At 38.0% G+C, this 17314-nt stretch overlaps 2 protein-coding genes across 2 annotated transcripts in view; both read left to right on the forward strand.

The window, feature by feature from the left end:
- LOC311082232 (scavenger receptor cysteine-rich type 1 protein M130-like) overlaps positions 1-9412 on the forward strand; it is a gene marked incomplete at both ends in the record, with an annotated part of 12534 nt that extends 3122 nt beyond the window's left edge. The window contains 7 exons of the mRNA XM_084112965.1: positions 6548-6862; positions 7021-7326; positions 7430-7744; positions 7856-8218; positions 8256-8573; positions 8815-9111; positions 9339-9412. Coding sequence (XP_083969091.1) covers positions 6548-6862; positions 7021-7326; positions 7430-7744; positions 7856-8218; positions 8256-8573; positions 8815-9111; positions 9339-9412 — 1988 coding nt within the window. The remainder of the gene's footprint in view (positions 1-6547; positions 6863-7020; positions 7327-7429; positions 7745-7855; positions 8219-8255; positions 8574-8814; positions 9112-9338) is intronic.
- A 125-nt stretch (positions 9413-9537) lies between these two features.
- On the forward strand, positions 9538-11710 carry LOC311082233 (uncharacterized protein; the record flags this gene model as incomplete). The annotated part of the gene is made up of 9 exons (XM_084112966.1): positions 9538-9913; positions 10003-10203; positions 10302-10397; positions 10609-10668; positions 10867-10935; positions 11038-11106; positions 11267-11317; positions 11422-11484; positions 11664-11710. 9 exons carry the CDS (start codon positions 9538-9540, stop codon positions 11708-11710), a joined length of 1032 nt encoding a protein of 343 aa, XP_083969092.1.
- Positions 11711-17314: the final 5604 nt, after the last annotated feature.

Here is a 17314-nt window from a genome sequence, read left to right on the forward strand (position 1 = left end):
TAATAATCAAATCAAACGGCATAGTCTTTACTGTATGAATAGTATGTTAATGAGGCAATAAAGCTTCAACCCCAGTGTTTCCAAATAGCACAGCAGTAATGTCTTTATGAACTTCTTTACTTACAAGATTGGTAATATTAGAGAGAAAATTATAACTATGCAACCGTCTGCTACAGTATCGCATCAGGCAATGCATTGTAGTCTCCCTGAGGAACAATTCCATTCATTCATTGCTATAGGAGAGGAAGAATTGTCTAAACTAAATCATCTAAATCAACATGTATATTAGACCCTATATGCTGACTAAGTTATTGAAAGATGCTTGCAGAGGTCATAGATCCTCTTCTAAATATCATTAATTCATCTTTGTCATTAGGATACATACCGAAAACTTTTAAGCTGGCTAACACATCTCTCATGTGGTCTTCGGGTCATTTTGACCCGGAGAAGATTTTCTTTTTCCCCAAAATACTAGTTAATGTTATCGCATTGGACTGAAACTTAGTGACTCTGGTCCAAAAGGGTATAACTACTTCTCAAATGTTTTTTGAAAATTTTCTTACTTTTTTAGGGGTGGTTTTGTTACCTTGTTACACTTGTGGTCTTCCCGGGTCAAAATGACCCGCCCATAAAAAATAGCTTATAAATCACTCATTATACCATATTTTTACCAAATCTTGGATTCAATCTTTTTGTCAACTTGTTCTCGTTCAATTAGGACTGGTTTTGTATTTTCATTTGCATCTGATTAATTGTGGGCCTCATTTATCTGAGAGTAGGCATCTAATTTTTTGAGTAAAAAAAACGTAATTTTTTAATAATTTTGGAATTTTTTTTTTTTTTTTTTTTTAAATTGGTACTGTTGATCACACTAGTCTACTTTAATGTTTCAACGGGAAGTTTGTTTTGAAAAACTTTTATTTTGTAAAAAATGGTACATAGTCACACTTGTGGTCTTCCCGGGTCAAAATGACCCGCCTATAAAAAATAGCTTATAAAGCACTCATTATACCATATTTTCACCCAATCTTGGATTCAATCTTTTTGTCAACTTGTTCTCTTTCAATTAGGACTAGTTTTGTATTTCCATTTGCATCTGATTAATCGTAGGCCTCATTTATCTGAGAGTAGGCATCTCATTTTTTGAGTAAAAAAAAAATATTTTTGAATAATTTTTGGAAAAATAAAATAAAATCTGAAGAAAATTGGCACTGTTGATCACACTAGTGTACTTTAATTTTTCACCAGGAATTTTGTTTTGAAAAACTTTTATTTTGTACAATATGGCACAGAGTTACACTTGTGGTGTTCCACTGGGCCATTGAGGGCCATTGTGGGCCATTGTTTCAATGGGCCATTGAAAGTGAATGGGAGAGACCAATGCAAAAAATGAATGGAACAACACAAAATAGGTATCATTTTAAAGCTTAGAATCTCAGCTTTTTAATGCACCTAATCACTTTGATCAATTCCTAACGAGAGCTGAGTTATCACTCTAAAACAGAGTGTTCCCCCGCAGGCGCCACCTAGCTGCGAAATAAATAATCATAATATTTTTCAAAACTATTACCTTGATCAACTTAAAATAGGTGTCATTTGAAAGCTTAGAGTCTGAAATTTACAATGAATGTAGCCAATTTGATAAACTCCTAAGTAGTGCTGAGTTATTTGCTGATAAATAGAAAAAAAACAAATTCATAATTTATAAACTACTTTTTTGTACTACATTCAGCAATATGTCAAATACATCATACAGCTCAGATAGTCCTGTGTCATATGTCATTTGAAAGGTCTCAATTTGTAGAATACAGCAAGCATAATTGTTTCAGGCTTTTTACTAAACTTGAGTGAGATTTTTGTAAAAGAAGCCCTTCAAGAGACCCATGTGTAAACCATACATGGATGGTACAATTTTAGACACATTTCCACTCGTAACTTCATGAAACATGCTCCGATTGTGGAAAATGACACATCATTATTTACAGCAGATGCTTACAATTAAAATGAGTCCAAACTCAACATAATCCATCACTCAGAACTAAAGATATTCCTCATGGAGTTCTAACACAAAAAATACTACAGACACACAGACTCACATAGCCAAGCAAGGTAGCTTAGACTTGGCCTTTTTACTCGTAACTTCATGAAACATACATCGATCATGGAAAATGACACATCGTTATTTACAGCAGGAGCTCACGATTAAAAAGAGCCCAAACTCAATATATTCCATCAATAAGATCTAAAGATATTCCTCATGGAACTCTAACACAAAAAATACCACAGACGTACCTAGCCAAGTATATACTCATGAAGCTCTCACGTTTGGTTTTTGCTCATAACTTCACGAAGCATGCACAGATCGTAGAAAAATGTACATCATTATTTTCAGTAGACTATCACAATTAAAAAGAGCCCAAACTCAGCATAATCCATCACTCAGATCTAAAGATATTCCTAATGGAGTTGTAACACACAAACCCCCACAGGCGCTCACAGAGCCTTGAATATAGATGTAGCCTAGCACTTATGTCGCGTTTTAACTCATAACTCAATGAAGCATGCATAAATTGTGGAAAATGGCACATCATTATTTACATGAGATTGTTAAGATTAAAAAGAGCCCAAACTCACCATAATCCATCACATGCTCATATGTGTACATAAACAATGAACATGCTCCTGAAAATGTTTCAGTCTCTCCCATTCACTTTCAATGGCCCATTGAAACAATGGCCCTCAATGGCCCAGTGGAACACCGCAAGTGTAATTCTGTGCCATTTTGTACAAAATAAAAGTTTTTCAAAACAAAATTCCTGGTGAAAAATTAAAGTAGACTAGTGTGATCAACAGTGCCAATTTTCTTCAGATTTTATTTAATATTTCCAAAATTATTCAAAAATAATGTTTTTTTTACTCAAAAAATGAGATGCCTACTCTCAAATAAATGAGGCCTACGGTTAATCAGATGCAAATAGAAATATAAAACCAGTCCTAATTGAAACAGAACAAGTTGACAAAAAGATTGAATCCAAGATTGGGTGAAAATATGGTATAATGAGTGATTTATAAGCTATTTTTAATAGGCGGGTCATTTTGACCCGGGAAGACCACAAGTGTGACAATGTGCCATTTTGTACAAAATAAAAGTTTTTCAAAACAAAATTCCTGGTGAAATATTAAAGTAGACTAGTGTGATAAACAGTGCCAATTTTCTTCAGATTTCATTTAATATTTCCAAAATTAATCAAAAATAATGTTTTTTTTACTCAAAAAATGAGATCCCTACTGTCAAATAAATGAGGCCTACAATTAATTAGATGCAAATAGAAATATAAAACCAGTCCTAATTGAAAGAGAACAAGTTGACAAAAAGATTGAATCCAAGATTGGGTGAAAATATGGTATAATGAGTGATTTATAAGCTATTTTTTATAGGCGGGTCATTTTGACCCGGGAAGACCACAAGTGTGACAATGTGCCATTTTGTACAAAATAAAAGTTTTTCAAAACAAAATTCCTGGTGAAAAATTAAAGTAGACTAGTGTGATAAACAGTGCCAATTTTCTTCAGATTTCAATTAATATTTCCAAAATTAATCAAAAATAATGTTTTTTTTACTAAAAAAATGAGATCCCTACTGTCAAATAAATGAGGCCTACAATTAATTAGATGCAAATAGAAATATAAAACCAGTCCTAATTGAAAGAGAACAAGTTGACAAAAAGATTGAATCCAAGATTGGGTGAAAATGTGGTATAATGAGTGATTTATAAGCTATTTTTTATAGGCGGGTCATTTTGACCCGGGAAGACCACAAGTGTGACAATGTGCCATTTTGTACAAAATAAAAGTTTTTCAAAACAAAATTCCTGGTGAAAAATTAAAGTAGACTAGTGTGATAAACAGTGACAATTTTCTTCAGATTTCATTTAATATTTCCAAAATTATTCAAAAATATTCAAAAATAATGTTTTTTTTACTCAAAAAATTAGATCCCTACTGTCAAATAAATGAGGCCTACGATTAATTAGATGCAAATAGAAATATAAAACCAGTCCTAATTGAAAGAGAACAAGTTGACAAAAAGATTGATTCCAAGATTGGGTGAAAATATGGTATAATGAGTGATTTATAAGCTATTTTTTATAGGCGGGTCATTTTGACCCGGGAAGACCACAGGTGTTATAGGGTTTTGAACACCACATGAGGGTTAAAACACATAAAAACACATCTCTTTAACCTAGCATACACATAACACATTATCAACTTCTATAATTCAAATCATGTAAAATGTTAGGCTGCATAAATTAGGTCAGCCTGAACCGGGAACACTTCCCATAAATCCTGATGTACTGGTTACATCATAAGAAGAATGGCGTCTATGGGTACGGCAACATTAGCCTCTCTGTTTATCCCGAGGTTTACCGTAGTCCGCCGGATCCAGGCCATATTCAGACCTGATGAAGGACCTGCACCTAGACAAGATGAAAAAGCAGCCCTGAAGTGTCAACTAGACTCTCCCTTGCGAAGGCCTCCTTCCCTTCCCTTTACCTCTGTACAGATAAAACGTTATAAAAATTATTTCTAGTTCGCATGGATCCGCAGAAACGACAAAAAATTCTCTATTATGCAGGCCAGACAAGTAATTTGACGATGTCACTTTGTAAAGAAAGACTACGTGCCTGTGCACATATATATTCAAACACGCATACCTATAGACTAAAAACGCGTAATATGCCCGTGTACGCCGTCACCGTTTTCACAGATTCACGTTTTTGAAGTTAACACGGAGATGATGACGTTTTCAAATTTTTTAAAACTTGCACCTTGGAACCTATTTCAAAGTTTGCGTTCTCGAGCCACCAAACACTGTTGTCATGCAAATGAACAGCCAGAACGCATTAAAAGTTTTCTGTTTTCTTTAAAACTGTGGCATGTAAGCGGCCCCTAAATTAATAACTAATAATTTTTCCAAGTGAATCAATCAAAAAACTAACTTAGACAATAACTTCTTTCTAGAGCTGCTGTAAAACCAAAACAATCTCTGTTCCATTCATTTCCTATTATCACTGTAAAGCTGCTTTGAAACAATCTGTATTGTTAAAAGCGCTATATAAATAAAGGTGACTTGACTTGACAAAAAAAGGAAAAATGAATCGCTCATTCACAATCCAGCAGCATAAATGCTATATTACGTGTATGTTTTGTGATCATGAAAAAAAAAAAAAAAAAAAAAACCTAAAAAAACCTTAAAGGCCTTATAGACGGGAAAAAATAAATATAAAAGGAACAAACCAGATTTAAGTTTAGTTTAAGTTCAATCGACATCATTTGTGGCATAATTTGTTTACCACAAAAATTTCTACTTGTCCCTCATTTAAAATAAATAAATAAATAAATAAAAATCCGGGTTACAGTGAGACATTTACAATGGAAAAAATGGGGCCAATCCGTAAACTTTAAATGTTTTAAACCATTTACAGCTGAAATAATACATACAGTTTTGCATAATTGATTTAAGTGCTTTTATAAAATTATAAGCTTCGTTTTTAAACCCTCAATTATTTTATAAAAAGGAGGGAGTCAGCATGATTTTCTTTTTTTGTTAATCAACATACCTATGAGGTTGATTGAGCTCAACTTGTATTGAACTCTGAATATTCATTTTAAATATAGAGACGTAAGTGTCCCATTTTGGCAGTTGTCCCACTTTGTAATGCTTTAAATTAAACTATCATCCCTTCATCTCTCATCTCTCATTGTTTCTTTCTTTACTCAATGTTTCTTTAATATTTTTTCTGGTTGGAGGTTCTCGCTGCTCTGGGAGGTTAGAGATACTTGATGATCAGTCGTGGGTTTCAGTGTGTGACGCTGCCTTTGACCAGCAGGATGCAGAGGTTGTGTGTAGAGAGCTGGACTGTGGGGCTCCTGTACAGGTGCTGGGAGAAGATGCTTTTGGCAAAGGAGACGCTCAGATGTGGACACAAGAGATTCAGTGCAGAGGAAATGAGTCTCAGATTCACCTCTGTCCAACATCCTTACACAAAAACAACTGTTCACATGATATTCACCAGGGGCTGATCTGTGCTGGTGAGTTAAAAGAATATGATATTAATATCATACCTTTTACTTAAAGGGCTTGACTGTATCTCAGTCAAGCCCAATTTATACTTCTGCGTCAAACTCACGCCGTAGACGTGACAGGCAGTGTGTAGCACGCGTACCCTTCGGTGTACCCTGATGTTGCACCTCTCCAAAAATGTAACGACGCGTCAATTCTACGTGGACCGCAAGCGCTGTGATTGGTCTGCTAGAACCGCGCCCTCGTGTTTCACATTCTCCCTCTGCATGTGTCAACATGGTGACGTTCAATGACACAAGCACCTAGTCATATCACCAGAAATTGAGTAATCAGTGTTCGAATATGTAGTGAGCCAGTGTGCTTTACCAGTGCCGAATTTGTGTACACAATATACTGATACACAAACTAGTGTGCTTACGGAGATGCAATCACAGTCTCTATCTGTATTTTTCTTTCACTTAGATAAAAAGAATGTGAGGCTGGTTGGTGGTAGCAGTCGCTGTGCTGGTAGAGTGGAGGTTCATCATAGAGGTCAGTGGGGAACAGTGTGTCATCATGCCTGGGATTTGGCTGATGCTGCAGTGGTGTGTAGAGAGCTGGACTGTGGAGAACCTGTAGATGCTCTGAGTGATGCTCAGTTTGGTCAAGGATCAGGCCCAGTCTGGATGGGTAGTGTGTTATGTACTGGATCGGAGTCTACACTGAAGAACTGTGGGTCAGCAGGATGGAACGTACATTCATATTCTCACATTTATGATGCCGGTGTCATCTGTTCGGGTGAGTAATTTTACTGATTGCCCATTCATTTGTTGTGACATAAAGAATTTTTTGTTTGGAAAACTGTAAATGTTTGCATGGTTATTGTATTTAACTATCAAGCATTTGTTTTTGTCTACTGTGCACTCTCATTCCTGTAATATTAACAGATCATCAAGCTTCCAGACTTGTTAATGGATCTCACCTGTGCTCTGGAAGGTTAGAGATACTTCATGATCAGTCGTGGGTTTCAGTGTGTGACGCTGCCTTTGACCAGCAGGATGCAGAGGTTGTGTGTAGAGAGCTGGACTGTGGGGCTCCTGTACAGGTGCTGGGAGAAGATGCTTTTGGCAAAGGAGACGCTCAGATGTGGACACAAGAGATTCAGTGCAGAGGAAATGAGTCTCTGATTTCATTTTGCTCAGTATCATCATCACACAAACACAACTGCACCAGTAACAATAATGTGGGCCTGATCTGTTCTGGTAAATTATAAATACTCAGTGTCTCTTTGTTTGTATTTAAAACAGTATATGTTCTCTGTCAGCTGCATTATGCTTTATTTTAACCTCCATGTTCTTTATTCAGGTTACACAGATGCTAAACTGATGAATGGTTCAGACTCTTGTTCTGGAAGAGTGGAGCTTCGGTTCCTCAGTAAATGGGGCACAGTGTGTGATGCATGCTGGGATATGAGAGCTGCCAGTGTCCTCTGTAGACAGCTGAATTGTGGGATTGCTGTGTCTGTTGTGGGATCAGACTGGTTTGGAGAGGGAAGTGGTGAAATCTGGGCTGATGTGTTTGATTGTGACGGGAATGAAACAAAACTCTCAGAATGTTCCGTCTCTTCATGGAGTCGACCTGAATGTTCTCATAGACGAGATGTTGGAGTCATTTGCTCTGGTAAACTTATTTGACACACTACTGAAAAACTCTCTATATAGTATATAAACACTATTTTATATTGTTGAAACACAAGTCTTACTTTAGTAAAACATGAGATCTTCTCCTCAGGTTCCTCTCTGGCTGTTCATGATGGTCTGGTGCGGTTGTCTGGAGAGAGACAGTGTGAGGGGGAGCTGGAAGTTTCCATCCATCAGGTCTGGAGGAGAGTTCTGCTGGACTCCTGGAGTCACACTGAATCCTCTGTGGTCTGCAGACAGCTGGGCTGTGGCTCTGTGCTGAACTTCTCCGGCTCCTCTTCATCCAGTCCTGAACACAGTCATGAGTGTGTGACGGGCTTCCAGTGCACTGGGAGTGAAGCTCATCTGGGGAACTGCAGCTCTCCACAAACTCTCAACTGCAGCTCCACACAACAGCTGTCAATCACCTGCCTTGGTGAGAACAACAACATCTGGGCAGATTCTTCAGTTGTTAGTGATCAATAATGTGTTTTTCTCTCTCTGAATATCAGGTCGCGGGTCCATCAGGCTGGTGGGTTCTGGGGGAGACTGTGCAGGGAGGCTGGAGGTTTTTCACAACGGGTCATGGGGGACAGTGTGTGATGACTCCTGGGATATTAAAGATGCCCATGTGGTGTGCAGACAGCTGCAGTGTGGAGAGGCCCTCAGTAACCAGCAGGTACCAGCCTGGTTTGGTCCTGGTTCTGGACCCATATGGCTGGATGAGGTGGAGTGTGAGGGGAATGAGACGTCCCTGTGGAACTGCTCTTCTCCAGGCTGGGGGAAACATGACTGTCAACACAAGGAGGATGTAGGAGTCGTGTGCTCAGGTAAAGTGGTTTTCACTCACATTTTAAGTAACCATTGCAAGTAATTTGTCAGCAACCACTATTTTTTTCTGCAAAGCAAATTTTAAATTTTAAAATATTACAAATTATTGTTTGTGCCATTGGGATAAAATAGTTTTTTATTATTATTTTATATTATACACAAAACATTTTTTTTAATTGTAGTTTTAACTAATTTACAATTTTAAATAAATACAACTGAATTTAACACTTTTACATCTAGAGTTTAAAGAGATCAGGTTAACTGAGGGCTGTGAAGGGAATGTGGAGGTTTTCTACAATGGATCCTGGGGTAATGTGTGTGTAAACCAGATGGACAGAGACACAGCGAGTCTGATCTGTCAAGAGCTGAACTGTGGGAGATCTGGCAGTGAACCCAGTTATTCAGAGGGACTGAAGTCTCATAATTGGCTTGATTATTTAAAATGTCGACGTCATGATTCCACTCTATGGCAGTGTCCATCTTCACCCTGGGGACAGAATGATTGTGATAATGATGTGGCTAAAATCACCTGCTTTGGTAAGTTTTTAACTTGGTAATTAGTAACTATTTAAGATGCTATTTAGTAATCATGTTTCTATAAATACTGTATAATTTGCATGTGCAAAGAAGTATGTAGATTAATGATTTAGAAAAATTGAATAAACTATTTTTAAAAACATAAAATGATAGACATGCACTGAGAGATTTCATAAATCTGATATTGTATGTTTTGTTAAACGGTAAATGAAATTGTTTTAATCTAGAGGAGGAGAGTCACGAGTCTCCTCAGAGTCGTCTGACATGTTCAACATCTCTCCAGAGACAGTGTTCAAGTTAGTACATTTGACAACAAACAGGTTATCGTAAATGTGTATTATTTTAAGCCTGTATTTACTGTTTTCAATATTATTATCATGGTCTTCATTTTAATTATTTAAATGACAAATTTTTTAATTGCCCATAATGTGTTTTGTTGTAAATGTTGTGTTGAAGCTGGTCAGTGATGTTTCTGTGTGTGATTTAGATCATGTTCCTCTCAGACTGAGTGGAGGTTTGGGCCGGTGCTCTGGGAGGCTGGAGGTGTATCATAACGCTGTGTGGGGTTCAGTCTGTGCTGATCTGTGGGACATCAGCGATGCTCAGGTGGTCTGCAGGCAGCTGGGTTGTGGAGCAGCACTGAGGGCTGATGGGAATTCAGTCTTTGGTGCTGGTGAAGGTGTTGTGTGGCTGAACAGAGTCGAGTGCAGAGGGAATGAGATTCACCTGTGGGACTGTCCTCTCTCCCTGAAGAACCACACTGACTGCTCCCACAAAGAGCACGCTGGACTCACCTGTGCAGGTCAGAGCAAAACACTGACCAATGTTTGTCTTTCTTTTTTTTAAACATAATTTTAGTGCTAATAATACTGTTTGTGACTGTTTTGTTAGATTTGTCAGTGTCCACTTCTCCTGCCAGAACAACATCAGCTTCTCCTCCAGTTTCTCAGACAGTGCGCTCAACATCAGTCACTCCTCCACAAACTCCTCCAGTGTCTCTCTCTGTGCTTGTGGTTGTACTGGGAGTTTTGCTCTTACTGCTCTTAGTGCCACTGCTTATACTGATTCAGCAGAACAGAGTGATGAGGAGAGGTAGGAGAGATCCAGAGACTGTCATATTGTGTCTTATTCAGTGTGTGATCAGTCATGTGTTGTGAACTGACAGCAGGTTTGTCTGTCTACACTCACAGCTCTCTCTAAGAGGAGACACAAGACGAAGACTGAGGCCGTTTATGAGGAGCTTCATCACAGACCCACTAATAGACAGAGTTTCTTCACTCAGAGGGGTGAGTAAATGTCATAGAGTCTGATTTGAGGAGATCATAATCACTTTATTCATAGTGGAGAGTAGAATAAATCACATATATCCATTTGTGGGACTTTTGTATGTTATCTGAAATGATACATTGTTAGTGTTGAGATTCAAAGGAAGTGGGGATTTTGGCTGATTTACGATTGTGAACGTGTGTGTCTGATGAATCTACTTCTCCATAATAGGAAGTGTCCTTTCTGAAGAACAGCATTCTGGGTATGAAGATGCTAATGAGCTTCTTTCAGGTTAGAGGACTCAAATATAAATCAATATAACTCAAATCTTATCTTCTATATACAGAAATGAATGAATGTTGAATTAATTAAAAACATTCTTTTAGCTGGTTATCTTAACTGAGTTTAAATTATATAAACCATACAGCACGTAATAATTCAGATAAGGATTTATTGAATCTCTCTTTTTTTTATCGATGCTTTTTAAAGCAAATTTTGCAGAAGGAGCCGCACCTGACTACTATAATGACATCACCACCACTGAAGGGTCAAATAAAGGTCAGTGACTTTAACTGATTTCACTAAATTAAATGAACTATTGGACCTCTGAATAGTAAAAGCAGTTTTTGTTTATTTCCTCCTTGCTGTTAACTCATTTAGAAGAGCAGCAAATCACACCTGAGAATTATGATGATATAATCACTGTTGGCCTGAGATCTTGTGATACAGGTTTATTTCTTATTATAATTTTTACAGGTTTTATTTAATTATATTTTATTTAATAAGGGTTTAGTTAATTATACATAGGCACTGTTTCAAAATCCCAAATTTTGCACATTTAATGGATGCAATTTATTATTTTGTCTATTTGTCTCTTTTGACTTGCCAGAAAACTATGATGATGTCATCATTGTACGACAATTCTCCAATGATAAAGCAGGTGTGGGATTCAAATCACTCTCTTAAATGTTTTTTTGTTTGTTTGTCTTCAAATTATAGTTGCATTTTAACTTATGTAATTAATAATGGATACATTTATATCAGATGGTGTTCAGGAGGAGTATGATGATGTGAAGAATATCAGGGAATATATGAGTGGCATGTTTGGTACGTTACTGACACCTTTTTACCTTACACTGAATTTGTTTAATTTTTATAATTGCTTTATAATATCAATTTCTGTGAAATAGCTCATTTAACTTGATTGTCAATATTGATGTTTTCATTTATAATACTTTTTAAAGCATATATTGATACATTAATTTGCTCTTATTTTCTAATAACAGACTATGATGATGTGGAAGAGGAGCCAGGAAAACAGGGAGGGACTTAATAACTGAAACCACAATCACTGCATCAAATCTTTTCAAAGCTTTTAAGTGGTCTGCAGTTTAAGTGTCTTAGATACTAAATACGTTTTAACTGCTATCCACCATACCATGTAACCACATGTAATAGTTTGCATTGAAATCTACTTAATTACATTTAACAGTGTTTAACAGGAAAAAATGCTTAGTTTAAACTTCTCTTTCCTGAAGTATTTTTCAAAACACATTTTTGTGATCTACATAATAATTTTATTTTATTTTTTTACAAAAAAAGCTTTTAAAATATGCGTTATATATCTGTGTGTGAGTGTCTCAACTTTAAAACTTTGGACCCTACATTATCTAACATTTCTTATGAAACTTTTCTTTATGAAAATTTAAACATAACATGAAAATTTTTTAACAGTGTAACTGATGTATAGATTCATATCTTTCCCTCGTGATCTTTTTCTCTATCTTTTTTATTTATTTTAGCTTTCGGCTCATTGATCTTTTCTCGTTTGTATTCTGATGACAATGAACATATTGTTAATACATTTTGTATTGTATACAAGTTGTATGTCATAAAAATGTAATCTCTGTATATTTTGCAAAAAAAAAAAAAAAAAAAAGTTAAAAGAAATAAAATAAAATGAAATAAATAAAATAAAGTAGACTTTTGGGCTGTAAGCACGCATAGACAGTAAAATAAGCACGTCCCAGCCGGGTTCGTCCGTTGTGGTCTGTGTTATTTGCAGCGCGTTTCTGAATTTGGTTGTGTTGTGAACTTTTGCAGCGAGTTTCTGTATTTGGTTGTTGTGAGTATTTGGAGCACACGTGTGTTGTGAAACTGATGAAGATGTTTTCTTAATTTGCGGGTGTTTTTTTCTATTTGCATGTGTTTTCTTCAGTTGCAGCGCGTTGAGCTCTCTCGGCCACCGTAGAAACATGATGTAGACGTGGCAATTTGAGAGAACAAAAAAGAACAAAAAAAATCCCAACATTCAATCCGTTTGTATATAATTGTTATGATTTCAGATGCTTCACCATTTAACTTCCACTGCTCCAGTCTTTAACATTTCACAGCAACTTATAAAAATATAATATTCCTATTGAATGTAGACCCACTGGTGGTGAACATATACAGCATATATTTTGCTAAAGAACGTTGGAATGTACTTTGGGAAATAAGTTTACAAACAGCAGCTGTGATCAAGGATCTTACCCTCAAAAGAATGTAATGACTCTTTGAACTGAGCAGAAGAGCATGTTGTTCACTTTATGTCCTGCAGAGGGTTTTTTTTTACAGTCAGACATACACAGCATGCTTGCTTACATGTTTTATATACTTGTTTCATATTTCTGTCAAATTTATTTTTATGTTTTCTGTTTCAGACTGACTATGTGCATGGATATTATGTCATCATTATCATATTGTGTAATTGGGGAATGTTGCAACATTTGTTTTTCAACAAACTGTTTTTTTTTTTTGTACACAAAATGCTAAATTCAATAAAGTTCTATGAATTATTGTATACTGTTATTCTGTTGTAGTACTTTGATATGCCTCTCTGTCTTAGTGTTTGTTGTCAGCAGTTAGTTATCAGTGCTTGTATCTCTTCTCTGCAGGTGTCAGACTTTGCCACTGTATGCACACAAGTGTTTCCCACATTAATTCTCATGACAGCTGGGTGAGTTTATCATGTGTGTGTCTCCTCAGTAAAGTGTCTGTAAGGTGGAGGAGGAGTCCCGTTCATCAACAGAAGCGTTCTCTTGATATTATATATGGATATTTATTGGCTGATTTGTCGTTGTCTCTGTTCTCTTGAAGTTTAACTCTGAGTGTGATTGGTGGTCGTCAGAAGCCCCTCCCCTCTCTCTACCTTTATCTTTCTCACCAGAGCAGACTAGAGTCTCTTTTTCTTCAGAATTGCTACAGTAAGAGAGCAGATGAAAAGTTAGTCCTGAAGAGCAGAGGAAGAGGAAGATGAAGAGCTGTCTGACAATCTTTCTGATGTCCACAGTCGTCACACTCACCAGTGCAGGTATTTTATCCTATTAAAGGGCCAAACAGTTCTTTTCAACATATTAAATGAAAGTAGTTTAATATTTAACACAAGGATCTTACAGCGTACCATCAATGACAGTTCTCTTAGTTTCATTTATATAAACTTTTGTTTGTAATTCCCTACTGATAATTATTTATTTCTATTTTTATTTTTAAAAATAGCTTATGGTAGCAAAAAAGTAGATTCTCTCTGATTTCTTTTTTTTTTTTGTAATTGCATTAAATGGTCTTGTGGTTTGACGTGTTATTACGCATGCAGTGTTTAGATCTTATCAATTGAGTGAAATGCAAAAGAAAAAAAAGCAGCATAATTTATCTTTCATAATTTAACTTTCATAGATAAATGACTCTTGTGTACAGGCAAAGTGAGATTGGTTGGAGGTGATGGTCCTTGTGCTGGTAGAGGTTCATCACAGGTAATATCACACACATTTTAAGAATCATTGCAAATAATTTACCAGCAGCTGCAACTTTCAATATGCAACAAGAAATTAATATTAATGTAGTATATGTAATCAAATCGTTATAGTTCATTTACAAAAGTAAAAATAACTGAATTGAATTTAACATCTTTTATCTAATTCTAGAGTTTAAAGAGATCAGGGGCCGTATTCACAAAACATCTTTAGGCTAAAAGTAGCTCCTACTTTTTAGGAGAAACGCTTAAAAATGATAGTCCTAAATTTTGGACAAAATGTTGCTCTGAGAGTAAATCACAAAGCATTTTAGAACTAAAACCAGCTCCTAAATCTTTGAAAAGTTAGGAGTAGTCAAGAGGACTTCTAAGTCACTAAGACCAAACCACAAACAATCATAAAATGGCTGTTGCTGGCAATGCCACGAAGTGCCACTGTGCCACGAAGGAAACGTTACTAGATGGTGTCTCCCCAAGGATACAACACTTAAAGGGACATGGTAAGCAGCTAAGGCTGCCATGTACACCTTTAGTATGGAGGGGGATAGACCTGCGGAGAAACGCTGCACCCACAGGGCAGATAACTGGGTCCGGCTGGTGCTCTCCGCACCAGGAAGTGAAAAAATATCCACTTCAAGGCGTAGAGTTTCCTCGTGGAGGGAGCTCTGGAGTGGAGGATGGTCTCAACAATCTCGGTTGAGAGACCTGAACTTATGAGCTGGGCCCCCTCAGAGCCCAAGCCCAAAGTTTCCTCAATTCTGGATGGGGGTGAAGGATCAACCCACTCGCCTGGGAGAAAAGGTCCCCCCTGAGGAAAATCTCCAGAGGACTCTACGTCAGGACTTCTTTGTCGAAGCCTTCTTCGAGATAATGACTGTCCTCAGATCTGTCTTATCCCAAGACGACCACGGCTGAGACTACTAAAGGAAACCAGTCTCTCGAGACTGGTCTCTAGTATAGCTTGAGAAGTCAATCCAGTGCCCTCAAACGGATGACCGGCAGGAAACAACCGAACTGACCCCTCTTAAACCCTCCTTCTGCGAGTCAGACACCGAGACTAGAACTTGCTGGAGACCGCTGCGCCCCAAAGCACACGAGGTTGTGGGGTTGGCAGAACGACCCCTGAGGGCACTGAAGAGAGATTTGTTTCAGGTATGCTTTATAGTTTCCAATTAACGTCACATGACGTTCTGTCACGCCATTGGACTGATTTCATACGTGCTTCATGGCGCAATCACACAGAGGCGTTCCCACAGCTTCTCGACGCAGCTCGAGTTCCCTTGAAAGGGAACTGAGTTTTTCTCTGAATACTGAAGCCTGACTGGTTCACGTCTGTGCACCTACACAGACAAATGGCTTTTCAGCCCACCAAATAGGCTGACTGCCTATTCAAGTTGCCCTGAAAGTTGCCTTTAAGTTGTTGCCTTTAAGTTGCCCTGAAAGCAATTTTCTTTTTGAATTTTTTTTAGTTTTGAGCCCATGGGTCATAATGCCACTTAGAGAAAACCCCAGAGGGTGGGAAGCGAATAGGCAGACAAAATCCATGCCTGGAGAGCAGGGACTTTTAGGTTATAAAATCTGGCAAAGGTGGACGGTTAGGACCAACTAGCCGCCGCACAGATATCAGCAATGGACACATGGGCAATGCTATACTTTACTGCCGTTGGGCCCAAACTCGAGACAAGACGCGTCCACTGAAAGAGCCAGCTCACCAACTCGCTTGAACGATGCCAGAGCCAACCAGCCTGGCCGAAGGTCAGCTGTTGTGAGTGGCTCAAATGGAGGGCCACTGCATGACAATGGACAGGTCCCAGAAGCGGATTTAGCCCCCTGGCCCCTCTGAGAAATCTGACCACCAGGTCGTGGTTTGAGGCCTGCATGGGCCTCAAATCTAGGCCCTAGATTTATCTAAAGTGTTTTTTTATTTTTTATTTTTTTATGACAACCAAGCAGCCGACAGCGAGTTAAACATGTTTGATCAATTTAGCCTCTCAAATCAACACTTTTACTTGGCTACAATAAAATCCATAGATATAAATCAATTCAAGCATATCACACAGACAGTTAGTTTAAACGTTTGTTATCACAACCACAGTAAAACGACATTTTTGAAAAGCTGAGGCAGGCTTCTCTGCTGCTCACAGTCGCAACAGCGCTTGCAAACAAAATGAGCTATACAATCTAAACAAATAAAATAAAATAAATCAAATAAAAAACAAACATGCAGGTTATCTCACCTCAAAAATCAAGTCTCCACTACAGAACATGGCCATTCTTATTTCCAATAGTTTCCAACAGTTAGACTAATGAAAATAAAGTCCTATCAAACGAAAAACAACAAGACAGCCTCCTAACATGGCTAAGAACAGTCGCTTACAGAGCATCGTGGAGAAAAAGCACAGCATCCACAGTGGAAGGTTTGAATCCCGTCCTCCTTTCTTCTATAACTCTTCCAGCTGCGCTGAAGACACACTCGCTACTACTGCTGCTGGCGGCAACACTAAACACAGTCAGGCCAGTCTAATGTGAATTGTGGGTCGCGCCGCTGGGAAACTTTCTGTGTGCGTTTGCGTGAGCAGACTGTCATGTGTCAGTCATATGTCAGTGTGATAGGTTATAAAATGTCTTTCTATGTTTGTTTTTCCATCGCCAACTTCTCATATTTTCTTTTAATTAATGTCTAAAATATAAAAAGGATAAGCCCTAAAACAGGCCCGAGGCCCGGCCCGCATGTGAACTATGACATGAAAATTGAAGCCCGGAGCCCGGCCCTGGGGGCGTAAATAAGTCGGGGCCTGTCGGGCTTGGGCTGAAATGCAGGGCTTTACAACTGACTGGCCAGCTATAGGAGCGTGGTACGCTGTGAAAGCTGCCGTGTATACCTTGAACTCGGACGGGGTGCGTTCGTCGGAAAGCACCAGATGCGCTGGCTCTGGGATACGGGGCAGCAAGTTTTTGCTCTGCTTGATCCTGAACCCCAGACTCTGAGCAAGTGGCATAGATCTGTGCGCGCATAGTTCCTCCTTCGATTGGGCTAAGAGCAATCAATCATTGAGGTAATTCAGGAGAAGTACTCCCATCCGTCTCAGGGGGAGAGGGGCGCATACACACATTTCATGAAGGTGCACGGAGCAGTCATTTGGGTCA

Source organism: Abramis brama, assembly GCF_963993115.1.
Source record: "Abramis brama genome assembly, chromosome: 4".
Lineage (NCBI taxonomy): Eukaryota > Metazoa > Chordata > Actinopteri > Cypriniformes > Leuciscidae > Abramis > Abramis brama.